Raw genomic sequence first — 21,848 nt, forward strand, 5'->3', positions numbered from 1 at the left:
TTTATATATATATAAATATTTATTAAATTTTCACAAATTATAAAAACCACACACAATGCACAAAACAAACATACACACACAAAAACAAACAAACACGTATAATTTCAAATCCTTTTTTTCTTAAAACTTACTTCGCCGACTTCCCCATACCTCCCCTTTCTGCATTCCAATTCCCAAATTTGTTTCAGCAAATCCTCCCCTTAATCTTATCCAATTTTTCCTTTTCTTTTCTTTTACTTGATCTTTTACAGCTGTAATCCCTTACTTTCTATAACCACAACATTTTAACACTCATTAATTTTACAATTTTTCTTAAGGTAAATTTTAAATTTCTTCCAATCTTCTTCCGCAGTCTCTTTCCCCTGGTCTCGGATTCTGCCAGTCATTTCAGCCAGTCCCATATAGTCTTATCACCTTCATCTGCCATTCTTCCAGAGTGGGTAGATCCTGTGTCTTCCAATACTTTGCGATAAGTATTCTTGCTGCTGTTGTAGCATACATTAAAAAAGTTCTGTCTTTCTTTGACACCAATTGGCCGACAATGCCCAAGAGAAAGGTGTCAGGGAACTGCCATCAGAGCATCAGGTGGTGGAGGGACTCAGGCAGGATGAAAGAGACTCAACTGCTGAAGCAGGGACCAGCAGGGGGAGGAGTGGGTCTCTGAGGGAATGCGAGCAGGAGGGAGGGCTCAGGGAGGCTTCCAGCGAGAACAGTGGGGAGGTATCGGAGTCTCCCATAGGGAGACCCATACCTCGCAGGAAACTGTCACGCCGTGAGTCCAGGAGACGCGTTTCCGTTAAGGAACTTCTTTGCTGGAAACGCTTCCGCAGGCAGCCACTGTCGGACTCTACTAGTGACTAGAGCAGACATGTCTGAGGAGCTCCGTCACACACGGAGGTTTGTGGGGCCGCACAAACTCTGAGGGAGCGCGTTTTCACGCACAAGCAGCTAATCAAACCCTCACAGCAGTCCGACAGTCTTTGTACGCTGCCTGTGCAAGAGAAGGCATCATGAGCGAACCAACCGGAACCGGAGGAGCAGGGGCTGGAGCTGGTCCAAGCTTGGAAGATAGATACCGAGCGTTGGAGGTTCAACTGGCCCTGCAGACGGCGAGGCTGGAGGAGAGAAGGGCTCAGGATGCAGACAAGAAGGGGAGAGCCACTCAATTCCCCAGAAAGGTACCAGGATTGGTGCAGAAATTTGGGGGGGACCCCAAGGACTACCATGCTTTTAGGACAGAGATGCAATATGCCCTTAATGTGCAGTTCGATGAGTTCCCTGATGAGGAATCGCGAGTTGCTTTTGTAATTGGGCATCTTGAGAAAGGGGCTAGAGACTGGGTTCGACCCCTAATGGCAACGCACAATGACATACTAAAGGACACAATGAAGTTCTTTCGTGCAATGGATATCATGTTTTCCAGCGATATTGAGGAAGGGGTGGTGCGCAGACAGCTAATGGCTTGTAAGCAGGGGAGTCGATCTGTCCGTGAATATTGGACTGAGTTTACCATGCTGATTCACAGACTGAGTTGGGATTTATCGGCGGCACCCGTTCAAATGCTATTTGAAGAAGGTCTTTCTTCGGGGGTGAAAGACGAGCTGGCACGGAGCCCCAGGGCGGAGTCTATGGATCAGCTGACCAAATCTGCGCTGACCATAGGAGCGCGGCAGGAGGCAAGAGCCTTGGAGAGGCGGGAAGGGAGAGGGGAACGTTGGAAGGAGTTCCGCATTCCAGACATTCCTGAGCCAGCTTTCCCGCCGGCAGAGCCGATGGAAATCGGAACAGCGCGCGCGCGCGCATTTTCAAAAACCAGCGAGGGAGCTAAGAAGGAGGGAAAGGGCCCCCGGAAATGCTATCTCTGCCAACAGCCAGGCCACTTTGCCAGAGTCTGCCCCCAGAGGAAGGAATGGCAAGGGATGGTGGGAGCTGTTGAGGGGGGAGAAGAAGGGGGAGCGGAGCAGGTAAAAGCCAACGCCTGGTTGCCACAATTGGGGCACTGCAGCCAGGCCAAAGAGCAGTGAAAGTGCCCGTGCCAGAAGCTCCTCGACCTGCTCTAGTGATTGAAGTGTCGCTAGAGCTGCAGAATGGGCACCCCCTAAAAATAAAGGCGCTATTGGACTCAGGCAGCTCCTGCAATTTTATGAGCAAGGAGTTTGCTGCTGAACACCAGATACAGACCATCCCTTTAAGCAACCCCCTGCAGGTGACCACGATTGATGGCAGGGAGTTGTTGGGAGGAGGAGTCCGCTTGCAGACTGTCCCAATGATAATGAGGGTGGCAAGGCACACAGAACTGATAGCGTTTAATGTGGCCACCCTGGGGGGCGCTCCCATTATTTTGGGAATGAGCTGGCTAGCTCTACATGATCCGCTGGTTGGCTGGCATCAAAGAGTGGTGTCCTTTGGTTCAGCACATTGCCTAGAACACTGCAAAGGGGAGAAGGGTTCAGTAGGGGCCCAAGCCACCCTAGCAGGGACTGAAGTAATGGGGAAGGTGAAGGTACCACCACAGTATGCAGATCTCAGCGACGTGTTCAGTGAGAAGGAAGCTGACCAACTACCACCTCATAGACCCTTTGATTGTCAGATCAATTTACTCCCTGGAGCACAGCTTCCCGTGGGCAAGTTGTATGCCATGTCAGACAGGGAAATGCAGGAGTTGCGAGGGTTCATTGACAAGAACCTGAAGAGAGGCTTCATCAGAGAGTCCAAAGCAGCAGGGGGGAGCCCAGTGTTCTTTGTGGACAAAAAAAATGCGGACAAGCCGAGACTTGTATGTGATTTTAGGCGGCTGAATGCAGTGACTGAACCGGTGGCGTTCCCTATGCCCAGAATTGATGATATTTTGACCATGGTGAGGAAGGGAAAGATTTTCACAAAGCTGGATCTAAGGGGGGCGTACAACCTGATACGCATAAGGAAAGGGGATGAATGGAAAACCACCATGTTTACCCCTTTGGGGGCGTTTGAATACCTCGTTATGCCATTTGGATTACAAGCAGGCTCCGCGTGTTTTCAATCTTTTATGAACCACGTGCTGGGCCCTTTGCTCTACAAGAATTGCGTTGCCTTTCTAGATGATGTGTTGGTGTATTCTGAGAATGAGGAGCAACATGTGAGAGACGTCAGAGAAGTGTTGAGCAGACTGCAAGCCAACAGGCTGTGGGTCAAACTGGAGAAGTGTCGGTTCCATACCAAGGAGGTGGAATTCCTGGGGTACCGCCTGTCAGACAAGGGATTGGCCATGGATCCCGGCAAGGTACAGGCAGTGCTGGAATGGAAAACACCCAAAACCAAGAAGGATGTGCAGAGGTTCCTAGGGTTTGGAAACTTTTATCGTAAGTTCATCCGCAACTTCGCCCATCTGACGGCGCCCATCACTGACTGTCTCAGCAGTAAGAAGAAGTTTGTATGGACGGCGGAGGCGGAGCGAGCGTTTGAGGAACTGAAAAGGGCCTTCGCCTCTGAAGAACAACTTCTGCATGTGGATTTACGAAAGAAGCTAAGGGTTGAAACAGACGCATCTGACAGAGCCATAGGGGCGGTGCTTCTTCTGCAGCCGGGGAAGGAGGAGTCGGAGTGGCGTCCGTGTGCCTTCTTCTCGCGGAAGCTGAACAAATCCGAGAGGAACTACACGGTGTACGACCGAGAACTGCTTGCTATTCATGAGGCGTTCCGGAGATGGAGGCATCTGCTAGTTGGTGCACAACATAAAGTGCAAGTGTGCACGGACCATAAAAATCTAGAGTACTGGAGAACGGCGCGAGTGCTCAACCAAAGGCAGTTGAGATGGGCCCAAGAGTTCTCCAAATTTAACTTTGAGATTTGTTATGTGCCAGGCCCAGAGAATGTTAGGGCGGACGCTCTCTCACGCAAACCTGAATATTTGGAGGGGGAGGGAGCACCCGAAGAAACCCATATCATTCCAGAGGACCGCTGGGTGTGTGGGGCGACTTTGGTGGGGCAAAGGGAATTGGTAGAGGGTACGGTGCAGGATGCATACGCCCAGGGGAAACTCAGGGATCTCAGAGGGGAGGAAGACAAACCCGGTGGTTTTGAGGAGAGAAATGGGGCATTGTATTATAAGGGAGCGTTATATATACCTGAAGGGGAATTGAGGGAGAAAGTACTCAAGCAGCTGCACGATAGCCCCACAGCAGGGCACTTTGGGCAACACAAAACCATGTGGCTGGTTACCAGGGAATTTTGGTGGCCCAAGGTCAGGGAAGATGTGCGGGAGTATGTGAGAGGGTGTGAACAATGCCAAAGAGCCAAGGGGGAGAGGCAGGCGCCGGCTGGTTTATTAGAACCACTGCCCACACCTGAGAGACCGTGGGAAGCAGTGGCAATAGATTTCATGACTGATCTGCCAAGGTCTAGAGGGAAAACAGCCATCATGGTTGTAGTAGACCTGTTAACTAAAATGGCCCACTTCATAGCCTGCTCACATGCGGTTACAGCAGAAGAAACCGCCAAATTGTTTGTAGAGAATGTGTTTAGGTTGCATGGCGCCCCCTTGAGGGTGGTTTCAGACCGAGGGAAACAATTTACTTCCAGGTTCTGGAGGAAGCTCATGAGCTTACTGCATGTAGAGGTTAATTTCTCGACGGCCCGTCATCCTGAAACCAACGGGCAGGCGGAAAGAGCAAATGGGGTTCTCCAACAATATTTGAGGTGTTATGTTAATGACAGAGAGAATGATTGGGTGGAGAAGCTGGCGTTGGCAGAATTTGCCTACAACAATGCAGAGAACGTGTCCACGGGGATGAGCCCCTTTTTGGCTAATCACGGGTGCCATCCCAGAGCCTTCCCAGGGGGGGAGGGGGAGAACTGGAGCGTTCCAGCTGCAGAGCAGTTCGTGGAAGAAATGGAAGCGATCCATCGCCAGCTCCAACTCAACTTAAACAGGGCTAAGGAGGAATATAAGAGGCAAGCAGACAAAAACAGAAGGGAAGGAGAAAGCATCAGGGTGGGGGACCAGGTGTGGCTGTCAACCCAAGGGTTGCCATTCAAAGGAGGTTGTAAGAAATTAAGACCCAAAAGGCTGGGTCCGTTTGAAGTCATACAGCAGGTCAATCCAGTGGCTTTCAGGCTCCGGTTACCGAACCACATGAAGCTGCACCCAGTTTTTCACAGGTCGTTGCTGTCACCGTATAGAGGAGACAGTGAGGGGAGGGTCACTAGGGGACCAGCAATGGAGGAGAAGGAACACAGCTACCATGTAGCGGAGATCCTCGATTCCAGGTGGAAGGGAGATCAAGTAGAGTATTTGGTAATGTGGGAAGGGGAACCGGAGTCGGAAAACACCTGGGTTAGGGCAGAGGATGTCAATGACGAGGTTTTAATAGAGACTTTTCATCAGAGGTTCCCACGTAAACCTCAGCCTGTAGCGAGGTTCCGAAGGGAATACTTTGCCACCACCGACGAGGAAGAGGAGTTGGAGGGGTTCCCAGATTCTGAAGAGGAGGAGGATTCAGCTGGCCAGGACGACGATCGATGGAGAGAATTGTTCGAGACGTCAGAAGATGAGGAAGATTCGTTTCGGGGTTTTAGCCCTTCACCTCCCAGGGGGAAGGAATTGGGAGGGGGTGAGGGGGGCCCTGGAGGGGAAGTGGATGTCAGGGAACTGCCATCAGAGCATCAGGTGGTGGAGGGACTCAGGCAGGATGAAAGAGACTCAACTGCTGAAGCAGGGACCAGCAGGGGGAGGAGTGGGTCTCTGAGGGAATGCGAGCAGGAGGGAGGGCTCAGGGAGGCTTCCAGCGAGAACAGTGGGGAGGTATCGGAGTCTCCCATAGGGAGACCCATACCTCGCAGGAAACTGTCACGCCGTGAGTCCAGGAGACGCGTTTCCGTTAAGGAACTTCTTTGCTGGAAACGCTTCCGCAGGCAGCCACTGTCGGACTCTACTAGTGACTAGAGCAGACATGTCTGAGGAGCTCCGTCACACACGGAGGTTTGTGGGGCCGCACAAACTCTGCGGGAGCGCGTTTTCACGCACAAGCAGCTAATCAAACCCTCACAAAAGGCTTCTGGTTTCTTAGGAAAAGTACATTTAAGTACCTTTTTCATTTTATTATATATCATTTCCCAGAAGGCCTTAATCTTCGGGCACGTCCACCAAAGGTGAAAAAAAGTACCTTCAGTTTCTTTACATTTCCAACACTTATTATCAGGCAAATGCCCCCCATTATGTTTTATTGTAATTTTATTGGTGTTAGCCGCCCTGAGCCCAGCTCTGGCCAGGCTTTATAATTTATAAATAAATAAATTGTTGTTGTTGTTGTTGTTGTTGTTGCAATTTCACAAGCTTCCTTTGCATTTGTGGGCTCAAAGCAAAAGCACCTATTTCAACATATGACTCATATCATGTGTGGGGCTCCCTTTGTGTCTCAAGGGCTGCCTGCCTCCTTGCCTATTCAGGGAGACATAGATTTGGGTGTGCCCACCTGCTGATGTTAGGTAGGTGATCAGAGCTGGCCCTGCCATGAGACAGAGTGAGACAGCTGCCTCAGGTGGCAAATATTGAAGGGCAGCAAGTGGAGAGAGCTGTGTGTGTGTGCTATGCAATCTACCTGCATCCACTAAATAAGCCACTGACCTCAGGGTACAGTGAAGTATGTTGAAATAAGATCCAGCCGTCTGCCGAGCTTTCGTACATGGCATGGGACTGGGAGGAGGCAACTGCTTGCCATTTGCTTCAGGCAACAAAATGTCTTGGGCTTTCCCTGCATGTGATAACCATTGATTGCGTCTTCTCAGTAGCAGCTCCCTAGCTCTGGACTTGGTACTCCATAGAAATTGTTTTATTCACACATGCCTTTGGAGAACAGCAGGTGGTGTAGTTTTACACTGCTGGCTGATTCAATTGCTTTGTTGCTCTTCTGTTCATTTCTTAGAATTATTATTATATTTCAGTTACTGGTATGTTTGATGGGAGCATATAGGAAGCTTTTTTATTCCACATTGGGCAGTTGGTCCATACTCCATGGGGCTAATGGGAACTGGAGTGCAAGCTTTTCCACTGGACTGTGGGCCTTCTGTGCTGTTGTTTTAACAAGCTGCCTCAAAAGCCATGGGGGGAAAGTGGTATATGGTGTTGGTTTTTTAACATTTCCCCCTTCTGCATAGTTCCCTTCTGAATCTTAGAATTCCCCCGGATCTTTTTGTAGTAACAAATTCAGGTTTTAATGCTGAACTGCAACTGTCAGTGTGTAACTGTTTGAAGACAGAGAGATCATTCCAAACATAAACTTGGAATGTAGGACAACTTTGCCCTTGGTGTCCAAAATAGGCTCACCTTTTCCTCTCCTCCTCTTCTCCCTCTATCGTGCCTGACAAGGAATGAGAGGGCTTTTCGTAGGTTCTTAATGGCTGTTTTAATGGCCTTCTTAATGATAGTGCCCTTCACTTCACCAGGGGACAGCAGGTTAGTTTAGGACTACATGGCAGGTTGTGTGGCATGTATAGATCCATCCTCCAAGAGAGGAGCAGCTGTTGAGTGCGAGGCTAAAAGAGGGTGGTGGCCAAGATGGGACATTATGCCAATGACCTTGCAGGGTTCATCTTACAGAAACCTCACATCCATAAGTGGAATGGCCTTCTCTAGGCCACACAAGGAATTTCCCCATTACCAGAGGGTGTCCCGCCCCGCACGCACGCTTCGATTATTTGGTAATAATCAAACTGACCCTCTTTCTCAGCCTTTTCCTGCAAGGCCTTTTGGAGAACAGTAGTTGAACTATGACTCAGGGGCTCTTACAAGGCGTGTCAGCTATTCAAATCAAGCTTCTCTCTCTCTTCTGCACAAGAAAGAAAATGGCCTAAGACAGATTGTCTTGGCTGTCCCCTGCTCCCAGCCACATACTTGATGAGAGGGTGGGAGGCAAAGGGTGAGGCCCTCAGGAGTCGATCCCTAGGAGGGCTTTGGCCAAGCTGTGGGAAGGGGAAGAAGAGGGTCAGGGAGGGGACACCCAGAGCCAGCTCTAAGCTTCTTCTGGGGGCTACTGTGCAAGGTGCCTTCAGTGGGCCCACCCGCCTTCAGCCAGCCTGCTCCCTCACGGTCCCTGTTGCCAGCTGCTGCTGCTCCTTTGCCACACAATTGCTGCCACTGCTGAGCAAGCAGGTGGGCAGACAGCTCTTCTTCCTTCTCCTCACCTCTGGCACTTGTTTGCCAGCTTTCCCCATCTGGACCAGAGCAAGGGGCAGGTGTGCAAGCGGGACGCAGTAGCAAGTAGGAGGGGCTGGTCCTGCTGGTGTGGCCCAACCATGCCATTCCTTGGAAGGGAGCTGTGTGGTATGAAGGCATCCTGGAAGAAGAAGCCACTGCCTTGAGCTCCTTTAGAGTTCAGTACAGTAATCGATCAGGGTTACCTCTCTATCCCCACCATCCTGGTATGACACCTAAAGGTAGTAGCAGGGTGAATTGGTGTGGTGCGATTGGGATGGATGGAGGAGGGGATGGTGGTGTGTCTGTGTGTTTGTGTGCAAGTTTGTAGGAGGTCCACAAGCCCTTTAAGTTGCTCGGGTTTAGTTCACACGGTTCGTGGTGCCAGCTGTTCCTCGCCCCCCTTCCCCTGCCCTCCCTCCCTGTTTGCTGAGCTGGGGGCTCCTGTGCAAAATTGCTTTTCAAAAGAGCCACTTTCTGCTTAATTAAACAATGAGCCGCCCCTCCCCTGCACATCTGTAAAGCCCCTTCTGCAGTCTCTTTATCCCACAAACTGCTCCATTCTCAATCCCTTTCACTTGTAAATCTCCCTTGCTCCCCCCCCCCACCCATCCCTCTCACTGGCTATCCGCACCCCACCCTGACTTTCCCCTTTCAAGTGAAGCTGAGAAGTCTGATTTGGTGGGTTTTGTGGGGTGGGGAGGACCATCAGAGATGGCCACCACTTCCATGCACAGGCCCAGTGGATCAGCTAATCAAGCTGCTTGCCCTTGAGGAGAATGTCCTAAAGGGAGTATTGGAAGATGCCTCTCCCCTGCCCACCTGCCAGAGCCTGTTGGGACTTTAAATTCAACTTGACCGTATGCCTCTTTCCCACCAACAAAGTTGGTTCAACAATGTGGCAGTAAGCAAACAAACAAATAATTCAATTAAAGCAATGAACGCACTTCACTGCAAAGACCTAAGAATTCATAAATAAAAATTCTCTTAAATGGGTGATAAACTATGCAGCTAGTTTAGGTTTATCACCCAAAATATTAGTTAATAAACTGAAATATTTTGATTATAGTTGTAAAAAGGTGGCCCCAGCTGGGCAGCAATTTTTAATTTTCATTTCAATTGAGTACTCACAAATCTATCCACAGAAGGTGCCATCTGCAGAGAAACACAAGGCATCCTCTTAAGAACCAAAGTTATTGAAACCCAAGATCGCTTTTTAAAATTCATCCAGCCCACCAAGCCATGGAAAGTGGTGCACCAGCCTGATTGAGGTCTTCAGAGATGCTCTCTCCAAAGCCAAAAGAAGGACCATTTGTTTCCATGCCCTGCAGGCCCATAGCTCTTGGAGGGGCGTCTGACCCAGGGACTGAAAAAGCCAACCCTGGTGCAGTGGTTAGAGCAGCCCTCCCCATCCTGGTGCTCTCCAGATGTTTTGGAGTGTAATACTCAACATCCCAGACTTTTAGACATCTGGGGGACATCTAGAGTTTAGGGAAAGCTGGGTAGGAATGTTTGTTTATTTATATTTACTTTAGTAGGGTTTATATACTGCTTTCATCCAAAGCAGTGTGCATATCATGTTGGAATAAGACCAGGGAGAGCCGGGTTCAAAACCCCACTCAGCCATGAAGCTTACTGGGTGACTATGGGCCAGTCATTGTCTCTTAACCATGCCTACCTCCCTGTTGACATTTAAAGCTGAACCCTATGGTCCATGTGGAAAAAAAGCCCTGCATCGTGTTTCTTCTGCTGGTCATGTGCACAAAGCAATGCAGGCCACTGAGCTCCCTTCCTACCCCCCAGAAGTTCGGTCTGCTCCCAACTCCCAAGAGCCAATTATTCCTCCTCTCAAACAGGCTTTTCCTATGTATGCATATACTTCCCAATGTATCTTCTTAGCCTTAAAGACTAGGAACTTTGGGGCCAGGAACAAAAGCTGAATAATCTTTCAGGATAGTAAATCTGTACATTGTATGAATTAGAAATCCACACACTTTTTAATGTGTTACAATTTGTTGTTATTGTAGCAGCATCTTACAGACTACAAAGGGGCAGGTCCCCTGCTTCAGGAGGTTTGCATCTTGAAATAGTGACCTTGGGTTTTTGAAAAGACTTTTGCCCTGTGTCACATGTTGCGATTTCCCCCCATTCTTGAAACAGCCCTTTGAAGGAGTCGGTCCCTCTTCCCATTTTACAGAATGGGGAATTAAAACTGGGAGAGAAGCCCTGACCAAGGTGGGTTTATAATTTGGGTTCGGATCAAACAGGCCACCCAGTGAATCACACCACTGAATGTAATATGTGGAGCTGGCAGTGTGAGAAATGCAGATAGATAAGCTAATTGCCAAATGGCACCTTAAACCTTGGTTATGGTCGCCACCACAGAATGTCTAGGCGCCATACTTTTTAAAATAGAATTTATTGTTGTTATTATTGTTAATTCATTTCATTTCTATGCTGCTTTATCTTGGAAAATAATCTCAAAGTGGTTTAAAGGTAAAGGGACCCCTGACCATTAGGTCCAGTCATGTCCGACTCTGGGGTTGCGGCACTCATCTCGCTTTATTGGCCGAGGGAGCCGGCGTACAGCTTCTGGGTCATGTGGTCAGCATGACTAAGCTGCTTCTGGGGAACCAGAGCAGCGCATGGAAACGCCGTTTACCTTCCCGCCAGAGCGGTACCTATTTATCTACTTGCACTTTGACGTGCTTTCAAACTGCTAGGTTGGTAGGAGCAGGGACTGAGCAACGGGAGCTCACCCCGTCGCGGGGATTCAAACCGCCAACCTTCTGATTGGCAAGTCCTAGGCTCTGTGGTTTAGACCACAGCGCCACCCGTGTCCCTCAAAGTGGTTTGCAACACATTTAAAATTCCAACAAAACCCAGAATAAAAAAAATTCAAGCTTCAAGGAAAATGTTTCAGATCCTTCTCTAAGGGACATTCTGCTTTCCCCATATTTATTTAGCTGCTTAATTTATATAGCAGAAGTACTCTGGGAAGCCCATGTGGTGTGACTTAGGTGATCAGGGTTTGGATCCCCACTCAGTCATCAAGCACGCTGGGTGACCTTGGAGTGGATCACAGCCTCTTCACCTACCTCGGAGGGTCATTGTAGGGATTAACTGGGGGGGGGGGGACTCATGTACTCATTGGAGAAAAAAGTGGGAAACAAAGGCAAAAAATAAGTTACAGATAGGTAGCCGTGTTGGTCTGCCATAGTCAAAATAAAAAAATTCCTTCCTTCGTATCTGAAGAAGTGTGCATGCACACGAAAGCTCATACCAAAAAATAAGTTCTTCTGCTTACCTGCTTAAGAAAGCTGGAGGGTCCAGCCAATTCACCGGAAGTGAATGATGATGGTCACCCCAAATGCAGAAGGTTCAGCTTAACATATTTTGAAGTAATATCATCTAAAGCAGTGGTTTTCAAAGGGTGTGGCAGGAGAGGGTGGCAAGTTGTTCTGATCCACTGACTCAAAGGTGGGCTCATGGGAGTGGTTTGGTGCAGGTATATGAAAGAAGGATTCAAAAGGATTGCTAGAGTGATCAGTTCTAGTGCTTTATTAATAGAAAGACTTACCAGTAAATCAGCCTGCCAGACCTTGCAGCTACTATAGATGTAGGATGGACACAGCAGCTGTGAGAGGTTTCCATGACTTGTCCACACCCAAGTAAGCGTTCATTAAGCCTCAGTGTATAAAGCAGCGCATATCAGTTTGCCCAGAACCTCCCCATCATGCCTGGCTGGTGGGACCATAGGTAGATTCTCCCCTTCCTGGGATGCCCAGAGCCCAGCATCCCAATGTCCACAGAATAAGCGCAACATCAAGCAAGCCAATTAGCATATATCAAAGCAAGGAAATATAAACATATGTGAGCTTATTCTCACAACAACCACAAATTATTTCTGCGGTTATCTTGACTATCAAGACAGCGTTTGCAGGCCTTTGGGAACATTTCACTTAGGTTCAACACACAAGTGTAGCAGGAAGATTAAAGGACCATCATAGAAACAGTTAAGCATTTCAGTATAGTATAGGATAGTACTGTATAGTATAGTAGAGTAGAGTAGAGTAGACAGGAGGTTTGCAGATTTCAGTATAGTATAGTATAGTATTAGTATAGTACAGTGATACTTTTTTACTGTGGGGACGCAAGGGGACTCATATCCCTAAACATTTTGTGAATTGGACGGGAGAAGAAATTCACGGTATTTATTTTCCCCGATTTGAACTGTATATATTTTTCCCTGGTGGTGATTTTCTTGAGTCAAAATGAGAGTACCCCTAAACATTTTTTTAGGAAAAAAGCACTGAGTTATACCATAAAATTATATATCAATGGAAAGATAATTTAATGAAGAATGTAATGCAATAACTTTTATGAAGGATTAATTATTACAACAGCAGTCATAAAGAAGAAATGTGAAACACACCAAAAAAATGAGATATACAGGTTAAATTGCCATGTTGGCACTTTGCGATAAATAAGTGGGTTTTGGGTTGCAGTTTGGGCCCTCGGTCTCTAAAAGGTTCTCCATCACTAGTATAGTATAGTATAGTATAGTATAGTATAGTATAGTATAGTATCAAGATCAGAAAAGAGAAAGGCTTCTTTGTGTTTGTGAGGAGATGAGAGTGTGTTTAACTCAAATTAGACATAATATAAATGAGATTGCCTGGCCAAAGCCTATCACTGAGTTTGTAGACATACTTAAGGTACATATTTAAGAGGCTTGTTTACTTTATTTTGGGAATTATTCATGTTCTTATCTAGCTGCATTGTTTTATACTTTCTGGATATAGTATGATCTATGATCATATAAAGTAGTTGTGTTCTGTGTTATAAATCAAGCACTACTAGGAGTTATTTCTTTTTGTTTCCCAATGAATTTCTTATCAAAAAATTTGATGTGACATGAGTAAATTTTTATTCTGAAAGTGTGGCCCAGAGTAAACAGTTTGAGAACCACTGATCTAAAGAGTTCTATTTAAGTCCAGAGTCTAAAATTACTTAAGTCCACCCCTGCCCTGGCCTGCAATAAGGTGGCTTCTGATAGCATATCCACCCCCCACCCAGAAAGCCCCAGCTCTGTTCTGCTTTGCTTATGGAACTCAACCATCTGGGTATTTTTTCAGGGAGGAGGGAATCAAAATGTGAAGTCGCACTGGATTATTTTGTGAGTAATCTGGTTTGGTAATGCTCCTGCCTTAATAGTGCCCTTAATTCAGCCTCTTGGGCAAAGGGCCCATCTCTTGCAGAGCAATGCATTGGTGTGGGGGTGGGGAGGTGCTTGGCTTCCTCTCCTCCCTGCCCCCTCCCTCAGTATTGAAAGAATAAGTCATCTGTCAGTTGCTGGAGGTTGTAAGTGCTCTTCCCATCCATGCAACCCGGAATAAAGGAAGAGGCTCGACAGAGGCAAGTGGCGGGGGTGAGGGTGGGAGAGCTTTGTCATGACTACGGTGGCTGAGAATGTAGGCAAGGTGACGCTTGGCCGGAGTTAGTGACCTCAGCAAATTGGAGCTTGGCCGTGGTCAGTATGATAAATGATCTCATTCTTACGAGGGGAGTGGGGAGCGGAGAGGCAGGAAAGGAAGAAGATAGGAGGGTGATGTCAGGGTGAAAGCGGTACTCCATGGGGAGGGGGTCAGAGGAGGCAGTTGAAGGATAGGTGCAGCACCTGCTCAGCCACCTCCTTAGTGACCAGCTTGACCATCATGATGGTGCCTCTTTCATAGCATCATAGAGTTGGAAGGAGGCCACAAGGGTCATCTGGTCCAGCCCCCTGTAATGGAAGAATCTTTTGCCCAAAATAATAATAATAATAATTTATACCCTGCCCATCTGGCTGGGTTTCCCTAGTCAATCTGGGCGGCTTCCAACAAAACACTAAAATACAATAACCTATTAAACCTATTAAAAAGCTTCCCTAAACAGGGCTGCCTTTAGATGTCTTCTGAAAGTTTGGTAGTTACCGTATTTTTCGCTCTATAACACGCACCCGACCATAACACGCACGTAGTTTTTAGAGGAGGAAAATCCGTAGGCATGCCACCCGTAGGCATTTCCTCCATAACACGCACAGACATTTCCTCTTACTTTCTAGGAGGAAAAAAGTGAGTGTTATGGTGCAAAAAATACGGTATTTTTCTCTTTGACATCTGGTGGGAGGGCGTTCCACAGGGTGGGCGCAGCTACCGAGAAGGCCCTCTGCCTGGTTCCCTGTAACTTGGCTTCTCGCAGTGAGGGAACTGCCAGAAGGCCCTCAGAGCTGGACCTCATGGGACTGAGATTAAGAGTCTCGTGCTCTTCCGACTGAGCTACCAAGACAGCAGTAATTCCATTTTGTCTTGACTTCTGTGGCTTTTGTCTGAATTGTCTCACCCTTGTTCTCCTACACACTTCTTCCACCCACTTTGAAGACTTTGGCAGGTATCCGATCAGGTCCACTGGCTTTGTTGTTTTTCATTTGTTTAATAGCTGTACACAACTCTCCCAGATTTGAAGATACTGCAAGCTCATCTCTAATTTGTGGAATTTGTGAGAGGACCTTGGCAGCTACGGGGGAGTTGCGGTTAAGGAGATGCTTGTAATGCTCGTAATGTGGTACCGTCTGCTGAGCATAGGGGGCATTTTTTGGCCCAAAGAGGGTCTTTGTGGCTTTAAAGAAACTGTGCATCATGTGTATCAGCTAAGTACTGGATCCCTTGAGCTTTTCTAAATCCACCAGGTGTTCTTTAGTTCTCTGGTTCTTCTTCGAACCTCAACCTTAGCATTGCCATAGATCTTTTTCTTAGTGGCGTAGTTTATATCTTTTTGCCAGATCTGAAAGGCCTTCCTTTTCTTGTCAGTTATTGGTTCAGTCTGTCATTCTCATCAAACCTGTCCTGGTGTTTCTTGGTTTGGTATCCAATAGTTTGTTCACAGGCTGCAGTAATGGATGAAAATGTGTGTGTGCGCGCGCGCTTTAACTCTATCAATGTTTAATTATTTTTAATGGTTTTTTTCTGTGTTTTTAGCTGTTCTTAGTTTTATCTGTAAACCTCCTTGACTCCCTGTGGAGTCAAATATAATAATATTTATACTCCGCCCATCCAGCTGGGTTTCCCCAGCCACTCTGGGCAGCTCCCAACAGAAACCCTTAGAGTGATGGGGTGGAGACACTCCTTCAGGTACACTTCAGGTTAATAATAATAATAATAATAATAATAATAATAATAAAGGAACATTGTTGCTTGTGGATGAGCGACTTTAAAAACAGGGAAAGTTGTGAAAATATGAAGGCAAGGCTCCAAGACAAAAAACATTCCACATTGGCAACTTGTCACCTTCTTAAAATCCTTTTAACAAATTATTTCCTCTCTTTCTTCTGTTGCTTCTCACCTGTCCAGTAGGAAATGAACTGATGCTATCACCATCTAAAATAAATTGTTCTTTGGCTGTCTCAGTCAAATTGATAGTATGAAAAGAAAAACAGCCTGCCACCCATTTCTTCTTTCTTTCCCACCCTTAATGCTACCGCAACCCACAGTGCCCATCTTCCTTGTCAGCTTTCTAAATAGAAAGATAAAGGATGGATTTTAATAAGGAATGGGGCAAAGACAAAGGGCTGTTGTTGATTTTTCAAAGAATGAGAGAGGAAACTGGCAAAGTAGTCTTCCTTGCTGGAGATCCCCTCCTGTGGTTTCCAGCAGCAACTGGTATTCAGAAGCCTGGCTGCCTTCAGGTGTGGATCATGGGTAGTAGCCACTGATAGCCTTCTCCAGTGATGATGGTGGTCATCACTGCCTTCCCATGGGATACAGTTCCATAGTTGTAACTATATGTTGCATGAAGAAGTACTTTCCTTTAAACTAGCAACTAAGAAGTTTCCCCTCTCCCCCCCCCCGAAAAAATAGGTTATTTTTTAAAATGGGGAACAGGAGTATATTTTGTGGGGAAAGGAATTGGTGAGCTTGGTTCTGGCATTAATCACAAATTCCTGGTTTGAGCCGTTCTCAGAGACATGTAAAGTTCCTTAATTCTTAGTGTATGTCCATTTGCCTGAGCTGCCATTTTATATTTCGGGGGTTCTCGTAAGAATAAAGGGTGGTATTTCAACCATGTTTTACTCAAGAGGAGACCTGTTGAAATTAATGAACATGAGAGTGGAGAACTTAAATTAAAAGAGTTTAAGGATTTATCAGGGATGTTAACAACATGGTTACAATATCATCACTTGAATGAATTTTTAAAAAAGGATATAAATCTGGGGTTTGGGGAACAACTACCACAACTAGAGAGAGACCTGTTAAACTATAATGTTAAAGTGATGTCTAAAATGTGTGAGATGTTATTGGAATGGGACACAAAAGATGAAAGAGTGAAATCTTCGATGATACATTGGGCAATTGATATTGGTCATAATATAGAAATGGAAGCAGGGGGATGATTATGGAATATGGGTATAAAATTTACAGCATGTTATGGTTTAAGAGAAAATTATATGAAAATGTTATATAGATGGTACCTAACACCCAGTAGATTGGCAAAAATGTATAAATCAAAATAAAAAAAAGTGTTGGAAATGTAAAGAAAAAGAAAGTACCTTTTTCCATATGTGGTGGTCTTGTAATAAGGTCAAAGCTTACTGGGAAATGATATATAATGAATTGGAAAAGATGTTTAAGATAACATTTGTTAAAACAAAAACAAAAACACCAAAAGCTTTTCTCTTGGAAATTATGGGATCAGAACTACCTAAACAGTATAGAAATCTATTTATGCATGTGACCACAAATAGAATGCCCAAAAATGGAAGGATGAAAAGGTCCTGATGAGAGAAGAATGGCTACAGAAACCATTCTTACTGGAAGAATAAGAAATCAAGATAACAAACTTTTTAGAAAGGAATAGAAATGGTTTAGTGAGTATTTAGAAACAAAGTGTAAACAGATTGTAAAAACCTGCAGTTTCAAATATATATATATGAGCTGTATATCAGAATAGAGAAATAAAAGAATAAGTTAAGATAATTTGGAGCACGCAGGAAAGGTCAAAAATAAATGTAAAGAACCACAGAAAGAGGGGGAAGGAAGTTGGAGTCAGAAATGTTAAAATTATGATTGAATAATTCTTGTAATGCATATAAATGAAAAATATTTTTTAATATAAAAAAATTAATGAACATGACTAAGTCAGTCCCATTGATTTCAGTGGGTCTACTCTGAAGAAAGCTTCATTGAATACCGCCAAAAGTAGATCCCACAAACCTGAACTAAAAGCCACCCTGCCATTGCAACAGAATCCATCATTGAGAAGAATGAAACATGAACAAACGTTGTGTATACTTTGCATGGTCCAAAGGCAAGACATGTCCCATGGACTGCTTGCATTTGGAAATCCCAACCGCTACCTTTCCCCCCAGGGATGCGGGTGGTGCTGTGGTCTAAACTACTGAGCCTCTTGGGCTTGCTTATCAGAAGGTTGGCGGTTCGAATCCCCCCCCCTTTTTCTAAGCCGCTAAGCCGCTAATAGCCTTTTAGCCGCTAATCCGCTAAGCCTTTAATAGCCGCTAAGCATTTAATAGCCGCTAAGCCTTTAATAGCCGCTAAACCGCTAATAGCGCTAATCCGCTAAGCCGCTAATAGGGTTGCTTCGCAAGACGAAAAAACCGCTAGACGAAGAGACTCACGGAACGGATTAATTTCGTCTTGCGAGGCACCACTGTAGATAAATAGGTATCGCTCTGGCAGGAAGGTAAATGGTGTTTCCGTGTGCTGCTCTGGTTTGCCAGAAGCGGCTTGGTCATGCTGGCCACATGACCTGGAAGCTGTACGCCGGCTCCCTTGACAAGTAAAGCGAGATGAGCGCTGCAACCCCAGAGTCGTCTGCAACTGGACTTAACTGTCAGGGGTCCTTTATCGTTCCCCCACTCCCCACCGTGGCATTTGAGTAGTGTGCTTTGCAGAGGAGAAGTGGTGGGTTGGAAGTGGGTGCTTTACCCCTTCCACAGCTGCCTCTTCACTTTCCCTTTCTATTTTTATTTCTAGTTCCCCTTCCCCACCTCCTCAGGCCAGGGTTCTGGATGTGTGCACGGGGTGCTTATAAAATGAGACTGGAGTTGGTGTGAGATGATGGGGTGTCCCTGCAAATACTTGAAAGCAATGAGGTGGCATCAACCTGGTCGTCCAGCGTCCTTTTGCAGGTAGCTCCTTCTGCTCACTGGAATTACTGCAGTGACAACTTTCCTTTCTTAATCAGCTTTTATCTGGGTAGGAAGAAATGTTAGCAATACTGTGTTCTGATTTCATATGGGCAGAAAATGTTACTGGGCACAGTTGCTAAGGCACAATCCAAATCAATTCTTTTCTTTCTTTTTCTCCCCCCACCCCACCCCCAAAACAAATTATTGCAGGGGATGTTCGAAGCTTGCTGGTGTGGATTAAAGAGAACCTGTTGAAAGAGAGGCCGGAACTGTTTGTGCAGGGAGATTCTGTGTAAGTAACTGTGATTGCCCAGAAATCGTCCTGTTCTGGATGTCCCCAGGAAGGCTGGACATGAAGGCAGCTGTCCCCTCCACTTGTTTGCCTCCCCCACCTCAAAAAGCAACCAGTATTTAGAGCAGGGACAGCCAGATGTTGTTGGACTACAATCCCTATAGCCCTTTACCATTGGCTTAGGCTGATGGGAGTTGGAGTCGCAACAACATCTGCAAGACACCATGTTGGCTGTTCCTGATTTAGAGGGATGCTGTGACTCCATTTAGCTGTTGGTGGATTCCTTGTGCTCCATGAAATTGCCTTACTCCATAGTCCTAGGCATGCCTACTCCCACATAAGGCCCTCTCCATTCACTGGGGTTTGTTCTCATTTACAAGGGGGTACAGCAGGGGTGGGGAACCTTTAGCTCAGGGTCCAAACGGAGCCCCACAAGCTCCGACCCAGCCAGCGCCAACCCCTTTCCCCAGGGTGCACACACTCCCAGAGTGTATTTCGCTTGGCTGAGATTTGTCCCTGAATTCTGAGGGTGCATTCTGCTTCCCTGGATAGAGAGGGGAGAGAGTGGCGAGGGTTGGGGTATAGCCTACTGTACACAGCTAAAAATGCATTTGTTTTTTCACCCACTTTTGCCTCTGGCCCCACCCACCACTGGCATATGGCCCTTGGAACATTGCCCTAAAGGGAATGAGGCCCTCGGACTAAAAGAAAAATCCCCCAACCCCTGGGATATCACATTGCAGCATTTAGTCACCTTTTCTAAAGCCATCTAGATGGGTGGCCTTTAGCAAATCCTGAGCCAGCAAATGCCTTGTGTGCAGGCTGTGGAATTTCTGCAGGTAACCCTGCTCCCACAGCAGTTCTAGTACGGCAGAAAAAGGAAAATAAACCCCTCATATAATTCTTACGGGCTCGGTCAACCAGCACCCCACTTTAGCATCACATGACGTCCTGTGCTTTCTGCCACCTATGTTCACACAGGCGCCGCCTCTGTCTTTTCAAGACGGAAGTGCTGAGTAGCAGAGCCTTCCTGGGAGTCCTCCCCCACCCCCTGTCATCCTCTAGGAGCAGGGAAGAGCCCTCCTCTGCAGCGAGTGGGGGCGGCTGCTTACTTAACATTCGTCACTGCTCTGTGGTGAGCTAGAGCGTGCGCCAAGTCCCCTGGCAGCGACAATTGTTGGCAGTCAGAAGAGGGGGAATCCCTCTGTCTCTGATCCAAGGCTTCACAGTTGATCCTGTCTGTTTACAGCCATTTAGCGAAGTGGCTGCAGTTGCTCACTCTAGCCGCATTAACCTGCCCCTGTGCTCAATTTTCAGGGAACAGATTTCAATTACGGGACTGGGCTGCGTGGTGTCGAGGAAAAGCTTCTGCTGGTTCACAGCCATCTTTGGGGCAATTTGCCTCTGCATTTGGTCTTCCTTTCCAAGCTTGCAATGGACAGTGCCCATCATCTCCATTTTGCAGTTTCTTCCATTTATTTTAATTCATTACCCACTCCCCTTCAGAACGCTTTGTAGAACGGAAGGGATTATTTTGCGGGAGAGGGGAAAGTGCCATTTCGGTCACCCCCCACCCCCTGCCTCACATACACACAATCCCAAGAAGGCTGTTGTAGAGCCAGCAAAAAGACCACTGAATTGGCAAAGAAGCTGGATCACCTTTTCTATGAGGCAGTGCAGGGTTTTTTTGGGGGGGGGTGTTAATTTGTAGAGGGGGTTAGATTCAGTATTTTGTGGTGGATCATGAGTGTCTGTAAACTGCTTTGGGAACCTATCATGGCTGAGAAGTGGCGGCATAAATAAATAAACCTTGAGCCATTTGTTGAATTGGGGAAATGATGTATATTTAGCACACAAGCTATACACAAGCATAGGAGCAAGTAATGGTCCTTGTTGGATGTATTCTGTGATTACACCATGCCAGCGTGAAATTTGGTATTGAATGCAGATTTCAAGATCCTTAATCTCTGCAGTCGTTTTAAAGACGGAATAGAGCTAGTCTGTGGAACATATGATGTCAAAAAGGCAGGGCATTCTCTGTTTATGTATCTCTCAAACATTTGCGTTGTTATATGCATACTACTACTACTACTAATAATAATAATAGGGAGGTGAAGATAACCTAAGCTCGAAAAATGCTAAGGCAGCATCTGGTGATATCTCATTTGCTGAGCAGGTACTGAGTTTTCAGCAGCAAGCAGATGAGTACATGGCAGAAGAAGGGGAGGGGCCATAGCTCAGTGGCAAAGCATCAACCTTGCATGTAGAAAGTCCCAACTTCAATCTCCAATGGCATCTCTTTTTGACAGTAACAGATCATTCCCATCAGTAAGTAGAATTTGTCTTGATGGAGAAATAGTCTGACCAGGTGTAAGGCAGCTTTTCAGATGCTGTACGTTTTCAGTCACAACTCTGCAAGCATGAGATCCAGAAACTTCAAAAATGAAAGCTTATATTGTTCTCAGATACTCAATTGCCTTTTTTCTGCATTGCGTTTCAAATTTTGCTCAAAACTGTGCTTGCATTTTGGCAGACAGCGGACAGCTTTCAGTCTTTGGTCATACCACTCCCTAAGAATTGGCAGGTGTTAATCTGTTTGAAGTTCTTTATCAAGCAAAAGGCTTTTCATTATTTCTGGGAAGAGGAGCAATGTATGAACCCAAGGTCTGAAAGTCTTTTGCTCAGAGGGCACAATGACCCAGAGCAAAATCTGGCTTAAATAATGAATATATATGGGAGATGTTTGGCTGTGGTACATGTGAAAATGATATCGGGGTGACTTGGTAGTGTTTTAGTTTACTGTTGTTAGCCATATTGAAGTCATTTTGAAGAAATGGAGGATATTTTTTTTTCTTTTTAAAATAAGCATTAACTGCAGTAAATCACAAGCTGAACATGATGCTGAAAATAAAAAAGAAAAGTTGAATGTGATTTTTGGATGCCACACTTTAAGAGGGATGTAGACAAATATCCTTTCAGGAGTTCCAGGAGTAATAGTACAGTTGCATACTCAGTTATACTCAGAGTAGACTCAGAGTTGGATACCACCTGTATGAAAAACAAGTCCAACAAGGAAATGTTGAATGAACTGGGCATATTTAGCCTAGAGAAGACAAGACTGAGGAGAGATGTGGTGGTATCATTTCGGCACGAGAGGGCTGTTGTACAGAAGAAGGCAAAGACTAGCTCTAATAGGCTTA

General features: G+C 46.2%; 1 protein-coding gene across 1 annotated transcript in view; it reads left to right on the forward strand.

The window, feature by feature from the left end:
- The window catches only part of URM1 (ubiquitin related modifier 1), a 46,646-nt gene that overhangs the window by 21,622 nt on the left and 3,176 nt on the right, over positions 1-21,848 (forward strand). The window contains exon 3 of the mRNA XM_081179873.1: positions 18,567-18,648. Coding sequence (XP_081035999.1) covers positions 18,567-18,648 — 82 coding nt within the window. The remainder of the gene's footprint in view (positions 1-18,566; positions 18,649-21,848) is intronic.

This window comes from Podarcis bocagei (genome assembly GCF_964188305.1).
Source record: "Podarcis bocagei genome assembly, chromosome: Z".
Taxonomy (NCBI): Eukaryota; Metazoa; Chordata; class Lepidosauria; order Squamata; family Lacertidae; genus Podarcis; species Podarcis bocagei.